The sequence below is a fragment of the Indicator indicator genome, chromosome 2 (assembly GCF_027791375.1).
Source record: "Indicator indicator isolate 239-I01 chromosome 2, UM_Iind_1.1, whole genome shotgun sequence".
NCBI lineage: Eukaryota > Metazoa > Chordata > Aves > Piciformes > Indicatoridae > Indicator > Indicator indicator.
The window spans coordinates 59,512,683-59,535,391 of NC_072011.1; the positions used below are offsets into that span (position 1 = coordinate 59,512,683).

The window sequence follows — 22,709 nt, forward strand, 5'->3', positions numbered from 1 at the left end:
GAAATAGAGAGTTGTCCTCAGAAAACATTTTCTGCTAAGTGAAGTCAGGCAGCAGCAAACTGATTTCTTTACATTTAACTCATTTTGAGTTATCAGCCAACAGGACATTAGCTCCATCTAGCCAATTCACACACAGTTCAGTTCCCATTTATACCAAGAAAGTCAATGTATCACTATCAACAAGTATTAGTCTAACAATCTCAGTGAGGATCTTTATATTAAGCTAATGAAGTCAAGGCAATAAATTGTCCCTGGCCAGTGAGTGCAACTGATGCTTCTTTCACATTTTCAGGATAAAGGTGCCTTAATTGTTGAACAAGTCAATGCAGCTCTGCAGGAGAGAGACGTTGTTCTGGAAAAGAAAAGAATTAATTTCTGATCAATCAATTCAGCAGAGGAGTGATTCTGTCCCTGTACTCTGCACTGGTGAGGCTGCACCTCGAATACTGGGTTCGGTTTTGGGCACCTTACTACAGGAAGGACACTGAGGTGATTGAGTGTGTCCAGAGAAGGGCGAAGCTGATGAAGGGTCTGAAGAACAGGTCTGGTGAGCTGCTGAGGCAACTGAGGTTGTTTAGTCTGAAGAAAAGGAGGCTGAGGGGAAGATGATCTCACTCTACAACTTCCTGAAAGGAGGATGGACTGAGGTGGAGGTTGGTCTCATCTCCCTAGTATCAGGTGATAGAGAACATGGCTTGAATTGTGCCAGGGGAGGTTTAGGTTAGATATTAGGAAAAACTTCTTTACTGACAGAGTAGTCAGGCATTGGAACAGGTTACCCAGGAAGATGGAATTACCATCCCTGGAGGTATTCAAGAAATGTGGACATGGCACTTCAGGACATGGTTTAATGGCCATAATGGTCTTAGGTTGACAGTTAAGACTCTATGATTCTATACAGACTGCAACCTGCCTCCTCCTGCAGGCCTGCAGCCATGACTCAGTTTGTGGGAAAGAGAAGGGCAAGACACAGTAGCACATAAGTGGGCTAAACCAAGCAGTACTGTCAAGCCTCTTATATAGATTCATGGAATTGCTTCAGTTGGAAAAGACCTTTAACGTCATCAAGTCCAACCACTACCTGGTGCTCAGTCACATTCAAGCTCAGCAGTTAAGCAGCTACCTGGGATAAACCCCAGGAATCTCAGGGAGTGGGAAATTAGACTTTCCTTCTTCAAAAGAAGTTGAGGGTGCACAATTACCTCAGCTTGAGTCTCTCAGTTTTGTTCTGTAATTTAAATAGACCCTATAAACTGTGCACACTTTCCATGTTTAGGATGGCAATAGATGGCATGGTCTTTACAGCCTACTTCAGATCTGCTCAGTGAAACAAGCCTGGCAGAACCTGCTGAAGTCAGCATGGCTTTCAAAGCTATGACAAAGCTGTTGCCTTGAGCAACCTAGTCTAGTGGAAGGTGTCCCTGCCCAGGGCAAGGCAGGGTTAGAACTAGATGATCTTTAAAGGTCACTTCTGACCCAAACCATTCTATGATTCCCCCTCCACTGACAAGCCAAGGGAGGGTTGGCAGCCAGATCACAAGCTGCAGGATGTGCCCTCACAGCAATGCCTGAAGCAGCAGCCGCCTCTAGATGCAAAAGGGGTAGGGGTCCAAAGCCCACAGATGAGGTCCATGGGTGGGCAGTTATGTGAGCTGTTGTGTACTACCTGCAAAACAGACTTCTCACTGCCAGTACAACAGGCTGCTGGTGTCCCAGGAGTGATAGGTTGAAAAGAGACTTTCTGCATAGGACAAAGACTGTCAGCATTTGTTCTTTCATATGCACTTGGTCTCTAGCTTTTTACTTCCTTCCCTTCCCCTCCTCAGATCTCAGCTGAAGAGCCTGGCTGTTCTGGTTTAAACTTCCTTGTTTCAAAGGGAGCCTCGCAAGCTCTCTGCATTATATAATATTCACTTCTCTAAAGCTATCCCTGATAAATTCCCAAAAGAACACACCTTTGCATGTTTTATTTCCAGTTCTGCCATTTCAATGAGGTTTTTGCGGAATGCTGCTATTCTCTTCTCTTTGAAGCTCACCAGTTCTGGAAGGAAAAAGGACAAAGCAAGGTAAGACAAACTGACTGAAGTTTCAGCAGTGCCCCTTATGTTGCATGAATTCTATTGTACAGCTCAAGTTAAGTGTGTTTGAGCACAAAGAAGGTTCAAGAGTTAGTCTTGCTGTTGCTAATCAGAGATGCATTCATATGACATCTTGCCTCAAGACAAAAAGGTTTTGTAGGGAGACAACAACTGGCATAAAACAGCTCCACAAGCTCTGTGAGAACACAGAGCATTTAAAACCCAGGAACATTGAAAGGAGTGGCATGTGTGCTGTTAAAGTGGGTTTCTTCTGATTTATACTGTCTAAAGACATCTGGCTAAGAAGCTGTACTGGAACAGTGCAAAAAGCCTATTTGCACAGTTCTCATGGAGATTAAATCAGAAGCCTGAGGTGTGGAAGCCTTCAGGTGGAGGCTGAGAACAAGAGTTCAGTCTGGAACTGAAAATTACTTGGGCTTACTGGTGCATGAGAAGCTGGACATAAGCCAACAATGTGCACTAGCAGTCCAGAAAGGAAACTGCACCCTGGGATGCATCAAAAGAAGTGTGGTCAGCAGACCAAGAGAGATGACTCTGCCACTACGTTCTGGTGAGACCTCACCTGGAGTACTGCATCCAGCTCTAGTGTCCTCAACAAAAGGACATGGACCTGCTGTGTCAGGTCCAGAGGAGACAGATAAGAGGACTGGAGCACCTTCCCTGTAGGGACAGGCTTCAAGAGTTGGGGCTGTTCAGCCTGGAGAAACTCCAGGAAGACCTTATAGTAGCATATATGAAGGGCACCTACAGGAAGCAGGGGAAGGACTGTAGCGATAGGACAAGGGACAACAAGTTTGAAACTAGAGCAGGGTAGATTTAGGTTGGACATAAGGAGGAAGATCTCTACAATGAGAGTCGTGAAATACTGGAACAGGTTGCCCAGAGATGTGGTGCAGGTCCCATCCCCAGAGACATTCATGGTCACACTTGATGGGGCCCTAAGCAACCTGATCTAGTTATGGTTGTCCCTGCTCACTGCATGGTGTTTGGACAAGATGACCTGCGAGGGTCCCTTCCAAACCAATGCATTCTGTGAAAGCAAGTGCTGAGGTCTTAGAGTTAAGGTTGCTCTAGTGCTGACACTGCTGTGTTTCAGACAGTCCTTCTTAAAACTATTTAGCGCATTAATTTTTCAGGCACCTATACTGTCCTTGGGGAAGTCCAGACTACCAGCTTCAGGAGTGTTCAGAAGCCTTCAGTACCTGAAGGTCAGATGGAGACCTGGAATACATTAAGGTTTCCTCCCTTCAGTATAAATAGAGCAAAGCCCAATTTACCTTGTTTGGCAGATTCTGAAATCTTTTCAAACTTCTGACAACAATCCTGTTGATGTGCCTCAGCCAGCCTGACATCCTTGCTCTTTAGTCTGGCTTTATCTAGAGCTTTGTTGGAGTTTTCATAGTCAACAAGAGCCCTTGTACGTCTGTACAGAAGATCCTGAAAGACAAGAATAGTGTATCAAAGCTTTAAGAGGACTGCTTCCCAAATTGAAGTTACAATCACCTTAGCATCAAGGAAGTTTCATTTCTCTAAACCAGATTTGGGTTGTTTTCCCCAAAGCTCAGCATAGCAACACAAGCCTTTAGCCAGTGCAGTGTCAAGATTTCCAGACAGCCACTTATGCCTTAGTTAGAGTAGTCTGAGGGCTACTGTAGGGCATTGCTTCTTCCCTTACAGATGCTTTATCCTTCTAAAAGGTGGGCCTCCCCACCAAGGAGGAACAGTCCTTCCTGAATACTGACTATGACTATTTCTAGTGAGGGATACACTATCATTTAATTTGGAGACCTGACAGTTTGGCTGAAGCACTACACTAACCTAGACAGGAGAAGCAGCATAGCTCTTAGCACCAACTCCTTTCTAATCTAGCAGCACCATAGTGTTGATATCTAAACAGCAGTACATGACACAGGATGCCTGGAGGGAATGTTCCAGGCTACATGACATTAAAAGGCATAGCACTAGAAAAGGCCCAACGGGATATACCTAGGTACCATTTCTCAGCAGTCATCTCCTGGCCAAGGCAAGTATTCAGTTGCAAGTATTCAGCAAGAAAGAGTCACTGGCAAGGCTTTTGCAGTTACATCAATCTACCAAACCCCTCCTGGAAATCTAGACTCCAACAGCCTTTATATGTTACTGCAGATTCATGATGAAGAGCTTGAGTAGCTGGGATTTATTTCAGGATGTCATTAATCATCGTTGGGTTTACTGACAAGTCAAAAGCACTCAAAGGGGAAGGGTTAAAACACTGCTGCAGACTCAAATCCAGTTTAACTCCAGTCCCTGAAGGGGGCCTACAAGAATGATGGAAAGACATTGTTTACAAAGGTCTATAGTGACAAGCTGAGAGGCAATGGCTTCAAACTAAAGCCATTTAGTAGATTTAGATGGGACGTTAGGAACAAGTTCTTTACCATGAGGGTGGTGGAACACTGGAACAGGTTGCCCGGGGAGGTGGTTGAGGCCCCATCCCTGGTGATATTCAAGGTGAGGCTCAACAGGGCTCTGGGACAGCCTGATCTAGTCGAGGATACCCCTGCTAAATGCAGAGGGGGTTGGATTATATGACCTTTGGAGGTCCTTTCCAACCCAGACAATTCTATGATTCTAAAATCTAAAACGTTTTTCCTGTTACATGCCAAAGACAAACTAGTCAAGATACCTTCTAAGTGGGCTGGGACTGCAGCTAACCAGTGTATGGCTGTGGCTTAGGAGTTCTGGTTTCTTTGGGAGAACAAGGATCTACCTTCCTGTATTCTTCAAGCATAAAGACTGCACTGAACAAGTGATGATATCCATAATAAAAGCTTCAAAAAAGAAGAAAAAAATTCTTCTCACCTTGGCAGCTTTTATATTGAGCATGTAGTACCGCAACAGTTCAGAGAGCTTCAAGTCTTTATCAGATGACACTCTACCTTCTACCTTCTGCAGAAAAGAACAGATAGTGGGCATGGAGTGGGAAATAACACCATCAACATTCAGGGATTCTTTCCCCTCCCTCCTAAAAGCTTCTCTTACCCCAAGTTTCTCAAAGAGTTCAGCAACTTTCAACAAGTACCTACGAGAGGGAGAAAAAAAAAACAACACACCAGCATAAATAACTTTTAGATACTTAAGTCTGACAAGTGCTGGCATCAACTGGCAGGAAATGGAAAAGCTGAAGGCTGCAAATCACTCCTGCAAGCAGACCCAGTCAAAGGTTTGAAAAGAACTCAGGTCTAGGCAGAGACCTGGATTAAAAGGTTCAATACAAGAGGTTTTGAATTCCAGCCTAACAGACTAGTCATGCTGAGCAGCTGACACCATGTAAAGCAGCAACACTGATCTCTACAGCTGATAATGTACACTTGCAGCCCAGAAGGCCAAACCTGTTCTGCGCTGCATCAAAAGAAGTGTGACCAGCAGGATGAGGGAGCTGAATCTGCCCCTCTGCTCTGCTCTCACAATACCCCACCTGGAGTACTGCATCCCAGTTCTGGCACCCCCAACACAAGAAGGGCCAGAGGAGGGCCATGAAAATGATCTCTCTGTGGGGACAGATTGTGAGAGTTGGGGCTGTTCAGCATGGAGAAAGCTCCAGGGAGACCTTATAGTGGCCATCTAGCATTTGAAAGCAGCCTACAGGACAACTGGGGAAGAACTTGTAAGGGCTTGTAGTGATAGGATGATAGGATTAAAGTGGATTTAGACTGGATATTTGGAAGCAATTCTTTACAGTGAGGCTGGTGAGACACTAGAACAGATTGCCCAGAGAAGCTGTAGATGCCCTCTCCCTGGAGATGTTCAAAGCCAGGTGGGATGGGGCCTTGAACAACCTGATCTAGTAGAAGGTGTCTTTGCCCATTGCAAGGGTGTTGGAACTAGATGATCCTTAAGGTTCCCTTCCAATCCAAACCATTCTACAATAAAGGTCTTGTGGAGACTTTCCCTACTTGCCACCTTCCAAGAGGAATGAACCTTCTTGTTTATTCAGCTATATACTGTTTTTCTGTTTTACCAAAGTCTTGGTAAATTGATAGCAAAGTTCAAAAGAGGTGGAAGAAGTCTCCTCAGAAAAGGTTTTCATAGCTGAAAAACCCCATGCTATTCTGGAACTAAAAACATCCAGAAGGTAATCAAGGCCTAGTGTAAATTGTGTTGTGCTTGACAGTACATTAGAACACAGCTGCATAACTCCTCCCATATTCTCTGGGAGTTTGTGACTTAAAAAAAAAAGCAAAACACAAAATTCAAGGAGACTGTTGTTTAGTAGGACCTTTGATGGCCAGCAGAATCCAGCTCTAGGGCATAAATGGCAAAAGATCAGCTAGTTTAGTGTCAGATGAAACTGATTTAAGTCTGCTGCACCAAGAGTGTCAGAGGGGGAAAAAAAGAAAGTTTCAAACACCACTTGCTTGCAATTCAAGAAATTCAAACCAGCTATGACTCAATCCTGTGGATATTCCTTTATAGAAGGAAGTTGATATTCACAGACTGAGTATGTTTATAAACAATTAAAATTGCTTACCTTTTGACAACTGTGGGTTCTTCTAATGCCAGGCTGTTCAAGCGAGCTGAAGTATAAATATAGTCATCTGCAACATCTGCAAGAACAAGACAAGGTTTTCAGGCTGAAGTCAGCAAGACTGCAAGGCCTTTAGAAAGGTCTTTGAAAAAGATTCACTTTTATGAGATCTTGTCATCTTATCTGCCTTTGCACACGCATCCTTGATTTTGTTGCAGTAGTTTACAAGAAAAATCTTCTCTTGCTCAAAAAAGTCTTCCACTTCCTGAAACAGAACATGACCTGTTGAATAAATTACTGCAGAACAAGTTCTTCCCTACACAATAACCACAGCCACCTAAGCATTATGCCCACCAACCTCTACTGAAGAGCAGAGTTCAAGACAAAATCCTGAGTCAATGGTTTGTCAAACCAAGCTGTTTGGGACAAGTTTTTTCCATCCTAGCAATGAAGGGAAGATGGACTTGACTCTTGATACTCAACACTGTGGGTGGTCTGAAGCAACCAGTAAGTTGGTACTGGCAGTGCTAGGCCTGCTGCAGCACTGGAACTGAGCAGTAAACATCTTTCAAGTTTGCTTCACATCTACACCAAACATTATATGCGTGGTCATGTTTTGTGACACTGTTTAAGACACTAAGTCTGTTAGAGAGATCTACCGTGACAATATTATAGAAAAGCTGAAGCTGGACTAGTTGCAGGAGTCTTTGGGATTTGATCTGATCCAGTGCAAGCACAAACCCATAAATCATGTCTGGCAGAGCTCTGAATAGACCAAAGCCATGAGTACATTTGTTGAATCACAGGATGTTAGGGGTTGGAAGGGACCTCCAGAGATCCTTCCTCCCTACCAGTACCAGGTGTTAAGGCAGCTCTTCCGTACCCACTAGAAACTTCAAATACACACTTGAATTTAACAGCCTGCAGCTTCAACATCTTATTTCTATAGAAGTCAAAATTAATGCAGGCTACACCACCCAACTTGGGACAGCAGTAACAAGGAAGGTTAGCATCAATAGCTGAGCCTCACACACATTAAACCTGAAGCAGACAACTTCACCAGCTCAGGAAGCAAGAAAAAAAAAATCCAGATTAGGGTAAGAGGTAAACCAACTGCCTTACCTTGACTCCAGAGAAGAGGACTTCATCTGCACTCTTTACTACACTTTTTAGAAAGCCACCAAACATCTCCTTTGTGTTTTTCCTCCGAACACTCAGCTGCAACAGAGGCCAAGACAGCTTTAAAACTATCCCAAGGTGGGGGGGAGGCAAGTATTTTGACATTTGCAATAGAGTAGCATCATTTACATCTCTCATATGACAGAGCAGGCTGATTTCCAGGCTCTCCATAATACCCATATAAGCTGTATAAAGGTGGCTTGACTAGAAGTTGTTCAACTCTTCTGGGCCAAAGGTGTTTCCCCATTCCCAGAAATGGCTCAGTTTTTCCTCACATCTTGGATCAGCACCTATCACTCAATTAAATACGGCATAACAGATGCAATACTAACACCTCCAGTCTTCCATTTTAGAAGCAGGAAAAACAGCACAGGTATACTTGATCCATGCCTGTTTCTAAGATAGAAAGCTGTCTTCCTAACCAATTTGACTAGGATTAAGAAACACTGAGATTTAGAGCAGAAAAAGGTCTAAAAGGTCAGGCTTTCATCGTTTAATCATCTCACAGAAGCACTGGCAACATCTGCTTGCTGATGCTGCACACAGACTTACGTAACATTCTGACTGACCAGAAAGAGTGATAACACTAACATCTTGCCTCCCTCAGAAAGGTGAAAAGATAAAAAGTGTCTTACATCCTGGTCATACTCCAGGAAAACATGAAAATTGTGATCCTTGCTGAGCACAGGATGAGAAGAAATACGCTGAAGGAAGATTTCATGTGATGACACAGTTTTCTTGAAGACAGCGAGGTATTCACTGCAAGGAAAGAACAGACTGAGATCCTCTCTTGTACCACCTTCAGACAGAATTGCTTTAGTATCATCCAGTGAAAATATTCAACAGCATACTCCCAAAACCTTCTGGGATTGTTTAGGTTGGATACTAGAAGAAACTTCTTGACTGAAAGGGTTCTCAAAGACTGGAATAAGCTTACCAGGGAGGTGGCTGAATGCCCATCCCTAGAGGTGTTTCAAAGATGCAGAGATGTGGTACTGAAGGACCTTGGTAGAGTTAGAGAATGGCTGGACTTGATCAAAGGTTTTTCCCAACCAAAACATTTCTGTGATTCTAAATAGCTCACTAGTGAGAGAGAAGCTACTTTCAATCTCTTTAGCTAGGAAGTTTCCCAGTTTGAGAGAAACTTTTGGCAACTCCACAGTTCCATAATTTTAAAGAATATGCAGCAGCAGACAGCCTTTTAAACAGTCACAGTCAAGATCTGTTGTCAACAAACAAGTTGCTCTCCCAGGAGGCTTCTCCAAGTACAGCTTTTAACAGCAGACCAATTCTACTTACGCTTCAAGCTCTTGCTTCATTTTGGCAAACTCTTCTTTTGTCATAGATACTTCTCCTTCCCCTAGCTTCTGCATCTTCTCTCTGGGTCCATCAAAGTCAGGCTTCGAAGGTGCTGGAGGTATCTAGCCAAGGAACTGGTTAGTGACAGATGCTAGCAAATCAAAGTTTCCAAAGTTCTTTCTAGCATTCTCTGGAAGGAAGCCCTTTTGCCTGGTTATGACAAGCCAGCAACGCTCTACACCAGGGAATTCTAGAGGCACACTGATGTCTAGGTGCCTGTTTGTCCCTCCCAGCTCTGTGCTACCTCCTCTCCAGGACAGAAACCAAGCAAGAGGAACAACTTCTATAACCCATCCCATAACCAGCCATCTTCTGTGGCCCACAGGACCCCCTAAAGAACCATGATAGAAAAGAAAGACTATTTAGTAGACCATTGCACTGTGTCATCTTTAGGAAGACATTAACACCACCAGAATGTCATAAAATGGTTTGGGGTGGAAGAGGCTTCACGGATGACCTAGTTCCAACCCCCCACCCACCCCCATGGGCAAGAACACCTTCCACTAGACCAGGCTGCTCACAGCCTTGTCCAACCTGGCCTTGAGCATGTCCAGGGAAGGTGTCAGGGACTCAGGTTTGTGGGGATTTTTGCTGCACCAAGATATACGGAAAGCTAAGTTAGCACTACAACACTCATGTTGTTTGGGAATTAAAGCAAAAGGAAGCATAGGGAATACTCAAGTCATGAAACACGAGTAACCTGAGTAAAGCAGACTTCTAGTCTACTGGTATGCACTTTAAATCACCGTATCTACTAGAACTCCATTTATTTTAGGGAATACTTACAATGAGTCCTGCATACTCTTCAGTTTCACTGAGCGTATCATGCAGCCACACAAAGTCTTCATGCTGCCTCGTAACTGAAAACTCAGGGCTTTGAAAAGCTGGCAGTGTAGTCTGGAAGAAGACAGATAGAAGCCCTACTGTTTTGTAAATCAGTGCTTTTAGAAAGAAAGAGTTCTGTCTGTTTTCAAAGGAAGCTGTTTCGCCTAGTAAGAACCTCGCCTACTCCCTTTTAGCTGAGCTGGCATTCATTTGAGAGCCTTATTACTATTTAAAGAGAAGGCACTGTTGTGGAACAGCATCCAAGCAGTTTATTTTGTGAAGTTTCACAGTAGCTGGTTTCTCCCATCTCTACTTCCCAGCCTTCTGGTGCCAAGCTAGGATTCCTTAAGCAAATCCAATCTAGTGCATCAGCTATCTTGTCTCTATTTAGGGAGTGCTCAAGTCTCAGGAAATCTGGGAGTTTCTGCATATATAATCATAGGATCAATTTGGTTGGAAAAGACCTCTAAGATCACCAAGTCCAACCTTCAAACTAACACCACCATGGCCACTAAACTATGTCTCAAAGTGCCATGACCACACATTTCTTGAAAACCTCCAGGGATGGTGACTCCACCTCCTATTTGGGCAGCCTATTCCAATGCCTGGCACCATCATGCCACCCTGTAAGTGGAAAACTTTGCTCTAATGAGATTCTCTCCTCTGTCAACCACATATTTACAAGTAGGTGTACTGCAAAGACAGATGACTTACACAACATCTGTGAAGCTATCTTTCTACCCCATGATCTTACCTTAGTATGCACAGTGAACTTCACTCTGTCCTTTTCACTTAGGGCATCAGGTATATCAATTTGGAGAGAAGGATCAAAATTCAGGTCTACAGATACAGACCTCAGCTGCAACAGAATTCACAGCATAAGCCTTGAGCCAGCACCAAGTACATTTAGTGAAACTAGACTGGTCATCAGTAAACAAAACCATTGCCTCCAGCAACTATACATATAGACAAGCATGATGGCCTTGATACTACCTGTGCACATCACTGTGACATGCTTTCCCTTCCAAACAAAGGAGAGGAAAGAAGGCCTGGTAGCTCCAGGTCTGAGCTTAAGTTCCTTCCTTCCATGCACTCTGTTTTATGAGTAAGGGAGAAAGTGATGGACACCAAGGTTGTAACATGAGAAGTTTGCTGAAGAATTGTGGAATCATTTTGGTTGGAAAAGACCTTTAATTAAAAAAAAAAAAAAAAATCAAGTCCAACCAAAGAGTGTCCTTCAGAGCAAGGCTTCTCAGGAAAGCAAGCTAGCTAGAAAACTGGGCTACAGCTCATGTTGCTTCATTTCCCTGCAGCATACTAGTAGTGTACAGACACTGCCAGACAGGAGGTTGCTCCTTCCACCTGCTAAGCACATGAAATCTCAACACCAAAGCCCAGAAGAAAACAGTGCCAGACAGCATCTGAAAAATTGCCTGTCATATCACAGATAGCATGAACACTGCCTTACATTTCTGCAAAGCTGCAGAACTGTTTTGAGAGGTTGCCCTTTGAGGGGAAGCTTTGCTTCCAAAAGCTTTGGAAAATCCCTCCCCCTAGTCTGGCCATCTGTGTACTGCAGTCCAAATCTGGTAGATAACAAGTCTGGTTGCCTGCAGAGAACACAGCTGTCAAGCCAGCAGGCATCTGTCCCCATCCAGCTTGCCCCTGCCACCGTCTACACCTTTATCTATGAACAGGGCATCACCACGTACTGCCATCATCTATGCCCAGGCTCTCAGGTACCCCCAGTACCCTCATTTTTCCAGCCATGCAAGATACACCTCTATCTGCTGCGTATCAGCTGTTAGCTAAAGTTAGGAGGAGGTAGGTAAGAGACCTTTTTAAGCCTTGTAACCATGGAAAGACCCTGGATGTAGCATTGCACTTCCCATTCTAACTTCTGTAGGACAGAATGTTTTTATCGAAGCTTGGCTATTGCCCTGGAAGCAAGCAAGGACGTTGAGCTTACAGAGCATGCCCTGGAACAAGAGTTCATAGAATGGTTTGGATTAGAAGGGACCTTAAGGATCATCTAGTTCCAATCCCCCTGCCAGGGACAGGGACACCTTCCACTAGACCAGGTTGCTCAAGACCCCGTCCAACCTGGCCTTGTCCCAGCACAGCTCACCTTGGAATGGATGTGGTAGAACTCCAAGCACTACAGTGACTCTCAACAGTACATAGTCATTTCTCTTCAGTCACCTTATGAGACAGATTATTATCCTCCCCTACAGGCATGGGATTCTGGTCCTTGCTAGGAAGGCACAGACCAAACAGCACAAAGGTGCATAGTTCAGATGTCACTGACACTCACGTAGGCAGAAGTTGGCCCACTAGGAGGATGGGTAGAAGGCCACCATTCAGGCACTGGTTTCATTGGGAGCACAGCTCACTGTCTGCTGCCAATGGAATGAAAGGCAAAAGTCACAGCATTTCCCAGCCTCTGAGCACCAGCAGCCAAAGCAGCAAGAAGCAGATCCTGGAGCTGTGCATCCTGCTTACTTATCTCCACTGTCCAAACAGGATCAGTAGTGCTAACAATACAAACTGCTGAGTCTGGAAAGCATGATAAGCTCAAGGAAACCGCTTCCTCTCAGCTAAACCGAGGGGAAGATGACACAAATCAGCCAGTCCTGAATTTGTGAACTTTCTTTAAGACTTGTAGACAAAGTAACCCACAATCAGATGCTGTATACACACTCCTCCACACCTAGTAGCTGCTTGCAGGAGAGATGAGCAGGTATGGACACAAGATGTTACTGCTCTGTTGGATCACAGCTGTTGTGGGCATTTCTCCCATGCACTAGCACCATAAAGTGCAGAGGCAGTGGATCAAGGACACAACCCACAACTTCAACAATCCTCAGGCATGCTACTGCAGGAGAACTTGTCACAGCAGAGCTTTATTTACACAAAAGCAACTGGCAAGCAGCAGCAGTGCTCAGTGCACTCTAGAGAAGTATTACAGAATCACAGAATGGTAGGGGTTGGAAGGGACCTCTTGGAGGCGGAGCCCAATCCCCCTGCCAAGGCAGGTTCACCTGAAGGTGGTCACACAGGAACACATCCAGGCAAGTTGTGAATGCCTCCAGAGACAGAGACTCCACCACCTCTCCAGGCAGACTGTTCCAGTGCTCCATCACTCTTACAGAAGTTCCTCCTCATGTTTAGATGGAGCTTATGTTTGAGTGTGCACCCATTACCCCTTGTTCTGTCACTGGGCACCACTGAGAACAGACTGGTCCCATCCTCCTGACACCCATCGTTTAAGTATTTATAAGCATTTGAGATCCCTTGTACCATACACACAGTCCCAAGTGTGAAACCAGCCCAAGAACAGGACACAAACCAAGAACTTTACAGTAAGGGTGGCAAGACACTGAAAGAGGTTGGCCACAAAGGTTGTGGATACCCCCTCCCTGGAGATGTTCAAAGCCAAGTTGGATAAGGCCTCAAGCAACCTGGTCTAGCAGAAGGTGTCCCTGCCCAAGGCAGGGGGGGTTGAAACTAGACAATCTTTAAGGTCACTTCCAACTCAAACCATTCTATGAATATAAAGTGAAAGGACTCTGTCCCTCAGCACTACATGAAGTCAACTGCTAGAAGAAAAAGAACAGCTTGTACCTCTCCCACCCTGAACATCTGTACATGATTCAGCCTATACTTAAAGGCCACTGCATTCTCAAACATCAAGCATATCACTATTTGAAGACAGCACAGGATTATCACCTCTACCCTGCCAGAGTCTGGTCTTCAGTAAAGAACCTGGAGTCATATGAAACAGAGGATCATAAAACCACTGGTCTGCTCTAATCCTGTGAAGGTCACTGTGGACTCCTAACTCCAGGCCAGAGACCTTTAGGATTACACAATCATGGCAGCAAGGCTCAGACTACAAAGACAGCATTCACACTGACTTCAGGAGGACACAATGCTGTGTTTTCCTACCTAATGTGCTAGAGCAGCATTTCCCCACTGAAATGGAAGCAAGACACCCCCACCCTGCCTTCATTACCACAGCTCTCATAAAGCACTAGCCCAATGAATACCTAAAGCACATGTTTCACACCAACCCTTGATCAATACAAGCATCACCACCACCAGCCAAGCTCATCATTCAGGACCTTTCATTTCACCATCCCGCCAACACCCATCCTACAAACAGGAATGAGGACCAACTTGCTTATGGTCACATGAAGGCTGTGCAGAGCAAAAGAATTCAGCTTTTATCTCTACGCCCCAGGCTTGTTGCTTGATCATAGCAGGCATCCAGCTCAAGGCATTCCCAGAAAATCACTCCATCTTAGCTCTCTGGCCTGCCATACCTGGCAACTGCTTCATGCCTGGAGGCATTTCTCTGCTAGGACTTCACTGCTTCTTCACTGCACTCCATCCAGGCAGTGGGCAAGACAACTGAAATTTTCCTATCCCAGTTACCAGAAAACAGTCTGCCACCCCACATCAAGGAGGTAATTGAAAAAAAAAAAAAAAAATCAGCATCTACCAGGAGATTACTCCTTACTTGCAGAACATTCCTAAAGAAGTACAGAGAATTGGAACAGCACAGAGTTGGGCTACAAACTGAAACTCAACCCAAACCCAGCAGTGCCTCTGCTTTCACATCTCATTCTCTCTTTTTTGTCAGAAACAGTCTAGAGGCTTCTAGTTTCCAGTGACCACAGCAACTGCTAGAGCTACTCTGATGCCTCCTAATTCAAGTCACTTATTTGGTTCCTTGAGGATTCAAGGCAAGTTCTCCCTGTTCAAAGATGCAGTACACCAAAACTGCCTGACCTGGACATTAGAACAAGAGTCCTCCAGAACAACAGTCATCATAGACTAATGTTTCTGGGCTTTAGGAACAGAAGACTAAAAATAGGTATCATAGCACTAATTAGGACAGCGTGACAGTCACCTGATCTGGAAGCTCTTGGAACCTGGAAGAGACAGAAGAGAGCACTCCTATGACCAATTCAGGTAGCGTTTTACAGCACTTGCCTTCTTTCCATTGCTTAGAGATATTAAAAAGAGAGATGAAGACTTAAGCACAATAATCCAGTGATGACCACCAGCTACCCAGGCTTCAGCTTGACAGAAGTTTCTGCTCAGGCCTCATCTAATACAAAGACATCTTCACACTTGCAGACCGCCAGTGAAGGAAATGCCCTCAGCAGTGGAAACTCTTTAATTCTGTTGAGTGGCCTGAACTGCTGATGCTAAAATAACAACCTCTGCAGTTTTAGCATCAGTTCTGGAGGACTTGGTGTTACTTCTGCATTCTAACAAAAGAATCTGCCAGTGCAAGCAACCCTATGCAACATCCAATTCCTAGTGAAATAGGAACCTGTGCTTGCTGTCAGGTAAATCCAGGGTTTTCAACTAGGAAGAGCAAGGAGCCCTTCCACAAGGATTTACATGTCATAAACCTTTCTCTGCCTATTATCAGCTACCTTAGAAAGAAAAAAAACCACTACCAAACTGATCACCTCCTTGTCATCACTCAAGCAACAGCCACAAACAAGGCCAAGCACCAGGTCCCCCCTTGGGTAACAATAACCCCATGAATGCTACAGGCTTAGGACAGAGTGGCTGGAAAACTGCTCAGCAGAGAAAGACCTGGGGGTGTTGATCAACAGCCAGCCAAAGATGAGCCAGCACCTGCCCAGATGGCCAAGGCGGCCAACAGCATCTCCTGGCCTGCATCAGGAATACTGTGACCGCAAGAACCAGGGAAGTGATTGTATGCCAGTATTCAGTACTGCTGAGGCCACACCTTGAATCCTGGGTTCAGTTTTGGGCCTCTTTCTCCAAGAAGGACACTGAAGTGGTGCAGCATGTCCAGAGAAGGGCAACAAAACTGGTGAAGGGTCTAGAGAATGGGTCTGGTGAGAAGCAGCTGAGGGAACTAGGGTTGTTTATCCTGGAGAGAAGGAGGCTGAGGAGAGACCTTCTCTCTCTCTCTGCAACTCCCTGGAAAAAGATTGGAACCAGGTGAGTGTTGGTCTCTTCTCCCTAGTAAGAAGTGATAAGACAAGAGGAAATGGCCTTAAGTTGCACCAGGGAAGGTTTAGGTTGGATTTTAGAAGAAGCTTCTTGATTGAAAGGTTTCTCAAAGACTGGAACAGGCTCCCCAGGGAGGTGGTTGAATCCCCATCCCTGGAGGTGTTTCAAAGAGGCAGAGATGTGGTGCTGAGGGGCATGGTTTAGCACCAGGATTGATAGAGTTAGGTAATATGGTTAGTCCTGATGCTCTTAAAGATCTTTTCCAACCAAAATGTTTCCTGATTCTACCATTCTAAGACTTCAGTAGTAATTACATCTGCCACTACCCAGAAGCCATTACTTTTTAGAGAGTAGTCTTCCTAATTAAACCAGTTTAAGTGCTCTCCAGAGATCAGTAAAAGATCATGATGTTTTCTGGCAGTTTATACAAAGTCCTCAGTTTCAAAGGGCCTTGTTTCAACAGCCAGCAGTTAACCAGCAGACTTTCAGAGTATCTGGCCAGCAGATATTTGTAGCATTAGTTGCTGGAACTACGTTTCAGTCACATTCAGCAAAGGGAAGCTTAAGCTTCCCTTTAATTAAGGCAGTGAAAATATGCTTCACCCATGCAGCAGCGAAGAGTTGTTATAGTAGGCATGAATCTTTGATTTTGCAGCCTTCCTGACAAGCTTTCTGTTAGCTCTGACTCTGAAATAGTCCTGAAATAGTCTGAGTCACAGAGAACCAAGAAAACTGAAGCAGTCACCGTGCACAGCTTTGATATCACTACTTAAGAAAATGCCTTCCCAGATTTGTATCTTTGGAGTGTTAAGCTCCAATGATGCAATGGTTTCACTATTTTGCTTAAAACAAAGATAAAGAAGAAATAACAGCTCGATTTAGTTGCTTTGAAATGGCATTCCTCATCAAGTGTAGTGCTTGCCAAGTGAGCAGAAGGCAGCCTCTGTAGCCAGAACACCACTGGCTGCACAGTAAGCTGGCCTGCTCACTTAGCTCTCCTGTCACAGGGATCTCTGCATCACTCTCTGCAAAAATCAAGCAGTTACACACCTCCTGAAAGAGAGAAGGGCACTACCAATGCTCAAGAATCCCATATTTTGCATAAAAGCCTCTCTAGCCCACCTTGCTCCACCTCCCAGCAAACTGGACACCTCCACCCAGTCCACTGCCTCCTCAGCTTGAAGAGTCAAATAGGCAAAATTGACCCCACTCCAGCAGTCCGCCTGAAGAGCAGAATGCTGGGCAAAACACTCTTAGCCCATCTGCAGGCCATCTGTAACATGAAGCACACCCAGCTAAACCAGAAATTGTTAAATAGAAGCAAACCCCTAAGCCATAGGCAACATCTAGAAGAATGATTTGCTGACCTCCTGCAGCAATGCTGGAGCTGGTGGTAGGGAGTCTCAGCAATACAGCTTCACTATACTCTTTCCACCTCACACTGATCAGCTGCTGCTGGGCAGCTTCCCAAAGGCTATGTGTCCTTGACAATATATCCAGTCACTCTCTCTCCTTGCAGTCCATCTCTGTACTTGCCTTTGGGCCCAGCAGCTTGCAGCAGCAGTTTTCTTGCAAAGCACAAGCAGGATCTAATAGGCCCTCATTCCTTCCTGAGCATGCAGAAGTTGTCAGGCACTGAGAACCACTGATGACAAATGCTAACAGCAAATCCCCAGCTATGACACATCATTTTGTCATCTGACTGTTCTGAGAAAGAGGGGTTACAATATCCTCAGCATTTTGATCTAGAACAACTTAGCTGCTGACTGAAGCATTTAAAACACTGTCAAACCATTGACATTAAGAAATATCAGAGCAGATGCCCAAGTTTTGTTTGGCAATCCCCACTACTTTGTGAAGGCTTCACTTTCTGAAGTGCCTTTTCCTCTCTGCGACAGATTACACCATCTTTCCCACTGCACTTCCAATCACCCTTATCCTACCCTCCCTTCCTCTTCCTACACATCCTGATCCTCTCCACCACAGGGTCAGTTTCTAGTTTATGCTTACCAATGATTGCTATTCAAGGTTAACATCTAACAAAGCTTCCTTTCTAGGCATAGGCTTTATCTACTGGCCACACACCAGTTCCATGTTGCTGCTTTCTTACCTAAACAGGAACAGACAAGATAAGAGCATTTCTATCCTCCTCCTTATTGCTGGAATCCCAAGGCAGCTCTACTACCTGAAACAAGCTAGTTAATCTTTGTCCATTGAGCAGTAGAGTTTTAAAGCTACTTCAGCCTTTGCTGTAGGAACATTTTCCCCTTCCCCCACTATTCCTGTCTGCTAAATCAGAAAGGGCCTACAAACACTCGAAGTTACCAATGACTGCATGAGTTGATATTCTACCTTCCCTTCCAGGCATCACCTATGAAGGCTTGCACTCACTACCCTCAAATAACAAATGTTTTAATACTGATAGATTCAAATGCAGCAGCAGAAGGCTAAAGCACTGGATGGTTCACAGTTCAAAGTGAAGAACTGGAAACCACTTGTACAACAAACTTTTTGCCTGTCTTACTGGATCAAGACTGTTTTAAGAGATTTCTATACAAGAGAAAGAGACAAAAAATGAAATTATCTTAAGTTATTAAAAGGCAAGCATGTTTCTAACTCTGAAGTCAGCTAATATGTATTTTCCAAAGAAAGCTGGAGAAAACACAAACTGAAAAGACTTGGGCATCCTTAACGTCTTCCTGCATGGAGGTTAAGCTTAATCACAATGCAAACTACATTCAGATGCAGCAGAGTGAAAGTCAAATAGGTAGCTCTTAAACTGTTACAGGGCTGTACTACCTTTCATTTAAGATGTGTTGAAGTTAGTTATTAAGCCAGGTAAGACTAAGTAAGTTACTCCACACATCTTGTCCAGTAGGAGAAATAATTTCAAGCACTGTCTATGTACATATATGTTCGTTCACAAAGTTCCTCTTTCAGCATTTAATCTGCATTTCCTCTGAGACATCTGAGAGTTTTAACAGTGGGTAGCACTCCACCCTCCCCCTCAAAGACAAGGCATAAGGCTCCCTGGCACTTCAAAGTTTCAACTTTACATCAGAGAAAGGAAAACCAAAGGAAAGAGGCACCACAGCTGAAGTGACAGCTGACAACATAATTAACACAGGCCACACGACCAGGAAGGCTGGTCACACACCCACTGAGGAACAGCAAGTTTAAACACCTCTAGCAGAGGTGCCTACAGGACTTCATTGTTAATGCCCAGCCACAGGTCCTGACCAGCACATCCAGCTCCTGCGCTCTCTCGGCAGGCTCAGCTCCTGCAGCTCAAAGGCCCTGCTGACCATCCTGCTTCCAGCACGGTCTAGGTGCTCTGCTCACAGCCTGCACTACCTGAGCAGAGCCCTTCCCTCCTCCTCCACGCTCTTCCCTTCTCTTTCCCCCCTCCTCTTCATCTTTCCCCAGACACTTCTCCCTTCAGGGACAGCGCTCCACACTCACCCTGGGCTGCTAAACCTTGACCACCTGCCCTCAGAGGACCTTGAATACAAGAAGCAGGCAGCACAGCGACTAAAAAAAAAAAAAAAAATTTTTTTTTTTTTTAACAAACAAAACCAAAACCGGTCACTCTCGTACTGCCTGAGATAGGGAGAGAGAATACAGGGAGCTCTCTCACCCCTTGCTGAGCAAGCCCAGAGCTGAGCACAGCCCTCAGCCCGGCCGCGCTCCCACAGCCCGCCTCAAACCGAACCCCATCCACCAGCCTCACCTTGCTCTGCGCGTCCTCCCGCAGCAAAGCCATTTCACCCAGACACAACCAACCACTCACCACCACCAGCACCGCCTCCGTCGTCGTCGCCGCCGCCTCATATAGCCCGGGGTGGAGCCGCGGCGCCGGCCGCCTCCCGCCAACAGCGCCACACCTCCCGCCCCCGCGGTGCCCAGCAACGGGACGGAGGCGGCCATCTTGAGTGAGGGCAGAGTGCTTGGTCGCCTTCATCCAAGATGGTGGCGTTACTGGGGAAAGGTGGCGGGAGGATGTTTGATTTTTTTTTTCCTTTTTTTTTTTTTTCCTCTCTATTCTTAAAGATTTGTTTTCTGTCGCTTGGGTTTGGTTTTGTGTGTGTGTTTCTTTTTAAAGATTTTAGGGATATTGGAGAACTCGAAAGGGAGAATGCACTCCTCCTGCTCCTCACCACTGCTCTCAGGGGCTCTACCTCCCCACAGCCCCAGTGTTACCCAAGTGAAACTGTTTGGCCATGCTCTTTGAGTTGAGCATACTGCTTTAGTCTTCTAAGGAAAGATTATTGATTTAGGGGTTTATGGTGTAAATTTGATCACTTTGAGTAACTAATGCATGTCTCGTTAGGGACTACATCCTTGAGAAGGAGCTGACAGATTGAAGATGCTAGCTTGTGCTGGAAGTTCCCACCAAAATCTGTAACAAAACACCTTGAGCATCAAGAAAAGCTCTTAAATAAAGGAGAGTCCTTGGATTTGCATATCATAGAATCATAGATTGTTGGGGTTGAAAGGGACCTCAAGGATCATCCAGTTCCAACTCCCTGCCATGGGCAAGGACACTTCACACTAGATTAGGTTGCTCACAGCCACATCCAGCCTGCCCTGCTTCCACCACCTCCCTGGGCAAATTGTTCCAGTGTCTCACCAGCCTCATGGGGAAGAATTTCTTCCTAACATCCAATATGAATCTACCCACTTCTAGTTTTATTCCTTTTCCCCCTAGTCCTATCACTACCTGACACCCTAATAAGTTCCTCACCAGCTTTCCTGCAGGCCCCCTTCAGACACTGGAAGGCCACAATAAGGTCTCCTCAGAGCCTTCTCCTCTCCAGATTGAACAATCTCAGCTCTCCCAGACTGTCCCCAAAGGAGAGTCCTTGCATTTGCATATCATAGAATCATAGATTGTCGGGGTTGGAAAGTACCTCAAGGATCATCCAGTTCCAAACTCCCCCACACACACTGCCCTGGGCAGGGACACCTCACACTAGAGCGGGTTGCTCACAGCCACAGCCAGCTCCAGCCCTCTGATCATCCTTGTGGCCCTTTTCTGGACATGTTCCAGCACATCCAGATCCTTGTTGTAATAGGGGCTCCAGAACTGGATGCAGTACTTCAGGTGGGGTCTCACCAGAGTGGAGTAGAGGGGGAACATCCTGAGATAAGGTGTCATCAATCAGGAGTCTGGCAAAAGAACTGAGATTAAAAGTACAGATTCTGTGAACTACTCTGGTTATAATGTTAAACCCTACACCTAACTAGAAAGCCCTTACCCAGATACAGCCCTCACCCTCTGAGCATGTGCAGTGAATTTAAAAGAAGTTGTATCTTTAAGGTGAAGCAATAAAAAAACTAACCAATGTTTAGGCTGGAGGTGTTGTCGTGAGGTGGAGCTGATACATCTCACTGTAGAATACCCGCTGTGAAGTTCAGCCGGTCTGCCAGCTTTGTGAGGGTACCCCCAGCACCCAAACTTGCACGACGCCGTAGTAAATCGATATCTCCACTCAGTGTGGGAGATTGGCTTGTTGCACACCGGGGACAAGAACCCGGTTTTCGACCCCGGGGAGAACTACAAATCCCGGGAGGCCGCGGGGCGCGGTGGCGGCGCGGCTGCGCGGGAATGGTGTCCGTGAGGGCGGGAAGCGGAGCACTGAGGTAACTACCGTCCGCGGGTTTCGCTCTCTGTCGCTGCTTTTCGTGAGGGCGGCCGGGGCTGCGGGTGGACTGGTGGGCACCTGCGGGCTGCTTCGCATCGTGGAGGGGGAGGCAGGACTGAGACTGGAGCTGCCTGGCCGCTGGTAGCTGTGGTGGTAAAGGCGTTGCTTTAATGCCAGCCTCTCCGCTAGGCCTGAGTTAGGTGAGGGAGAGCAGCAGCCTGTCCCGGCTGCTGGGCCTGCAGCTTCCCCCTTCCCCATGGCCTGCCCCTACACCCCGGCTGTCGCCGGCACTTGGAGCGGGCCGCACGGCGGGGCTGCTCAGGACTGGGGTAGCCGTGCCCCGGCATCGAATGGGGAGCTTCTTGTCCAGAATGATTTATCCCTGAGGGAGAAAAGCCCTGCACAAGTGTAGGCTTGCCAGGGCTATCAGGGATTTTTTTCAGGCACCCAGGTGCCTATGCAGAAAGGGTGCCGGGCTTCTAGAGGGTACTTAGTCAGCAATGTTAGGCCAGCCCTTTCACATTTGTCTTTGCCAAAAGCTTTTGCTTTGTGTTGCAGCCTTGTTTTCCCCTAGTTCCCTCGTATCAGGTGACAGAACGAGAGAAAATGGCCTGAAATTGTGCCAGGGGAGGTTTTGGTTGGGTATTAGATAAAAGAAAAAAGTCTTTGCTGCAAGAGTGGTCAGGGATTGGAACAGGCTGCTCAGGGAGGTGGTGGAGTCACCATCCCTGGAGGAGTTCAGTAAATGTGTTGCACTTTGGGCCATGGTTTAATGGCGATGGTGGTGTTATGTTAGGTTGACAGTTGGAATTGATGCTCTCAGAGGTCCCTTCCAACTGAAACGATTCTATGAAATTCTCCCTCTCCTGGTGGTTCAGGTCGTAGAGTGTACAAACATTTCCACAGATGCTACTCAAGAACAATCTAGGCTGTTAATCTGAAATGAATAGTAGATGTTAGTGAGACACTGCAGCAGTGTTATAGTAAATTTGCTTTAGGGTTCATATGATATATTTTAATAGCCTCGTGATTCAAAACACTGATTTGGTATAAATTAATTCCTTTTAAAATATTGAGGAGGCAGCTTTTTAT

At 45.7% G+C, this 22,709-nt stretch overlaps 1 protein-coding gene across 1 annotated transcript; it reads right to left on the reverse strand.

The window, feature by feature from the left end:
- Nucleotides 1-304: 304 nt before the first annotated feature.
- SNX5 (sorting nexin 5) lies at nt 305-19,735 on the reverse strand. The gene is made up of 13 exons (XM_054394514.1): nt 19,703-19,735; nt 10,724-10,828; nt 9,931-10,041; nt 9,085-9,206; nt 8,421-8,544; nt 7,729-7,824; nt 6,766-6,871; nt 6,610-6,685; nt 5,121-5,160; nt 4,941-5,027; nt 3,377-3,536; nt 1,956-2,041; nt 305-352 (listed from the first exon to the last, which is right to left on the reverse strand). The coding sequence occupies exons 1-13, from the start codon at nt 19,733-19,735 to the stop codon at nt 305-307; spliced, it is 1,194 nt and encodes a 397-aa protein (XP_054250489.1).
- Between the last annotated feature and the right edge of the window lie 2,974 nt (nt 19,736-22,709).

Bases quoted from the DNA above. Each gene is read 5' to 3' on its own strand.
- SNX5 (XM_054394514.1), bottom strand. From the start codon at position 19,735: ATGGCTTTGCTGCGGGAGGACGCGCAGAGCAAG. The intron at 6,686-6,765 runs GTGAATCTTTTT...TTGTTCTTGCAG, and splicing joins GATGACAAGATCTCATAAAA to ATGTTGCAGATGACTATATT. The intron at 5,028-5,120 runs GTAAGAGAAGCT...TCTTTTCTGCAG, and splicing joins AACTCTTTGAGAAACTTGGG to AAGGTAGAAGGTAGAGTGTC.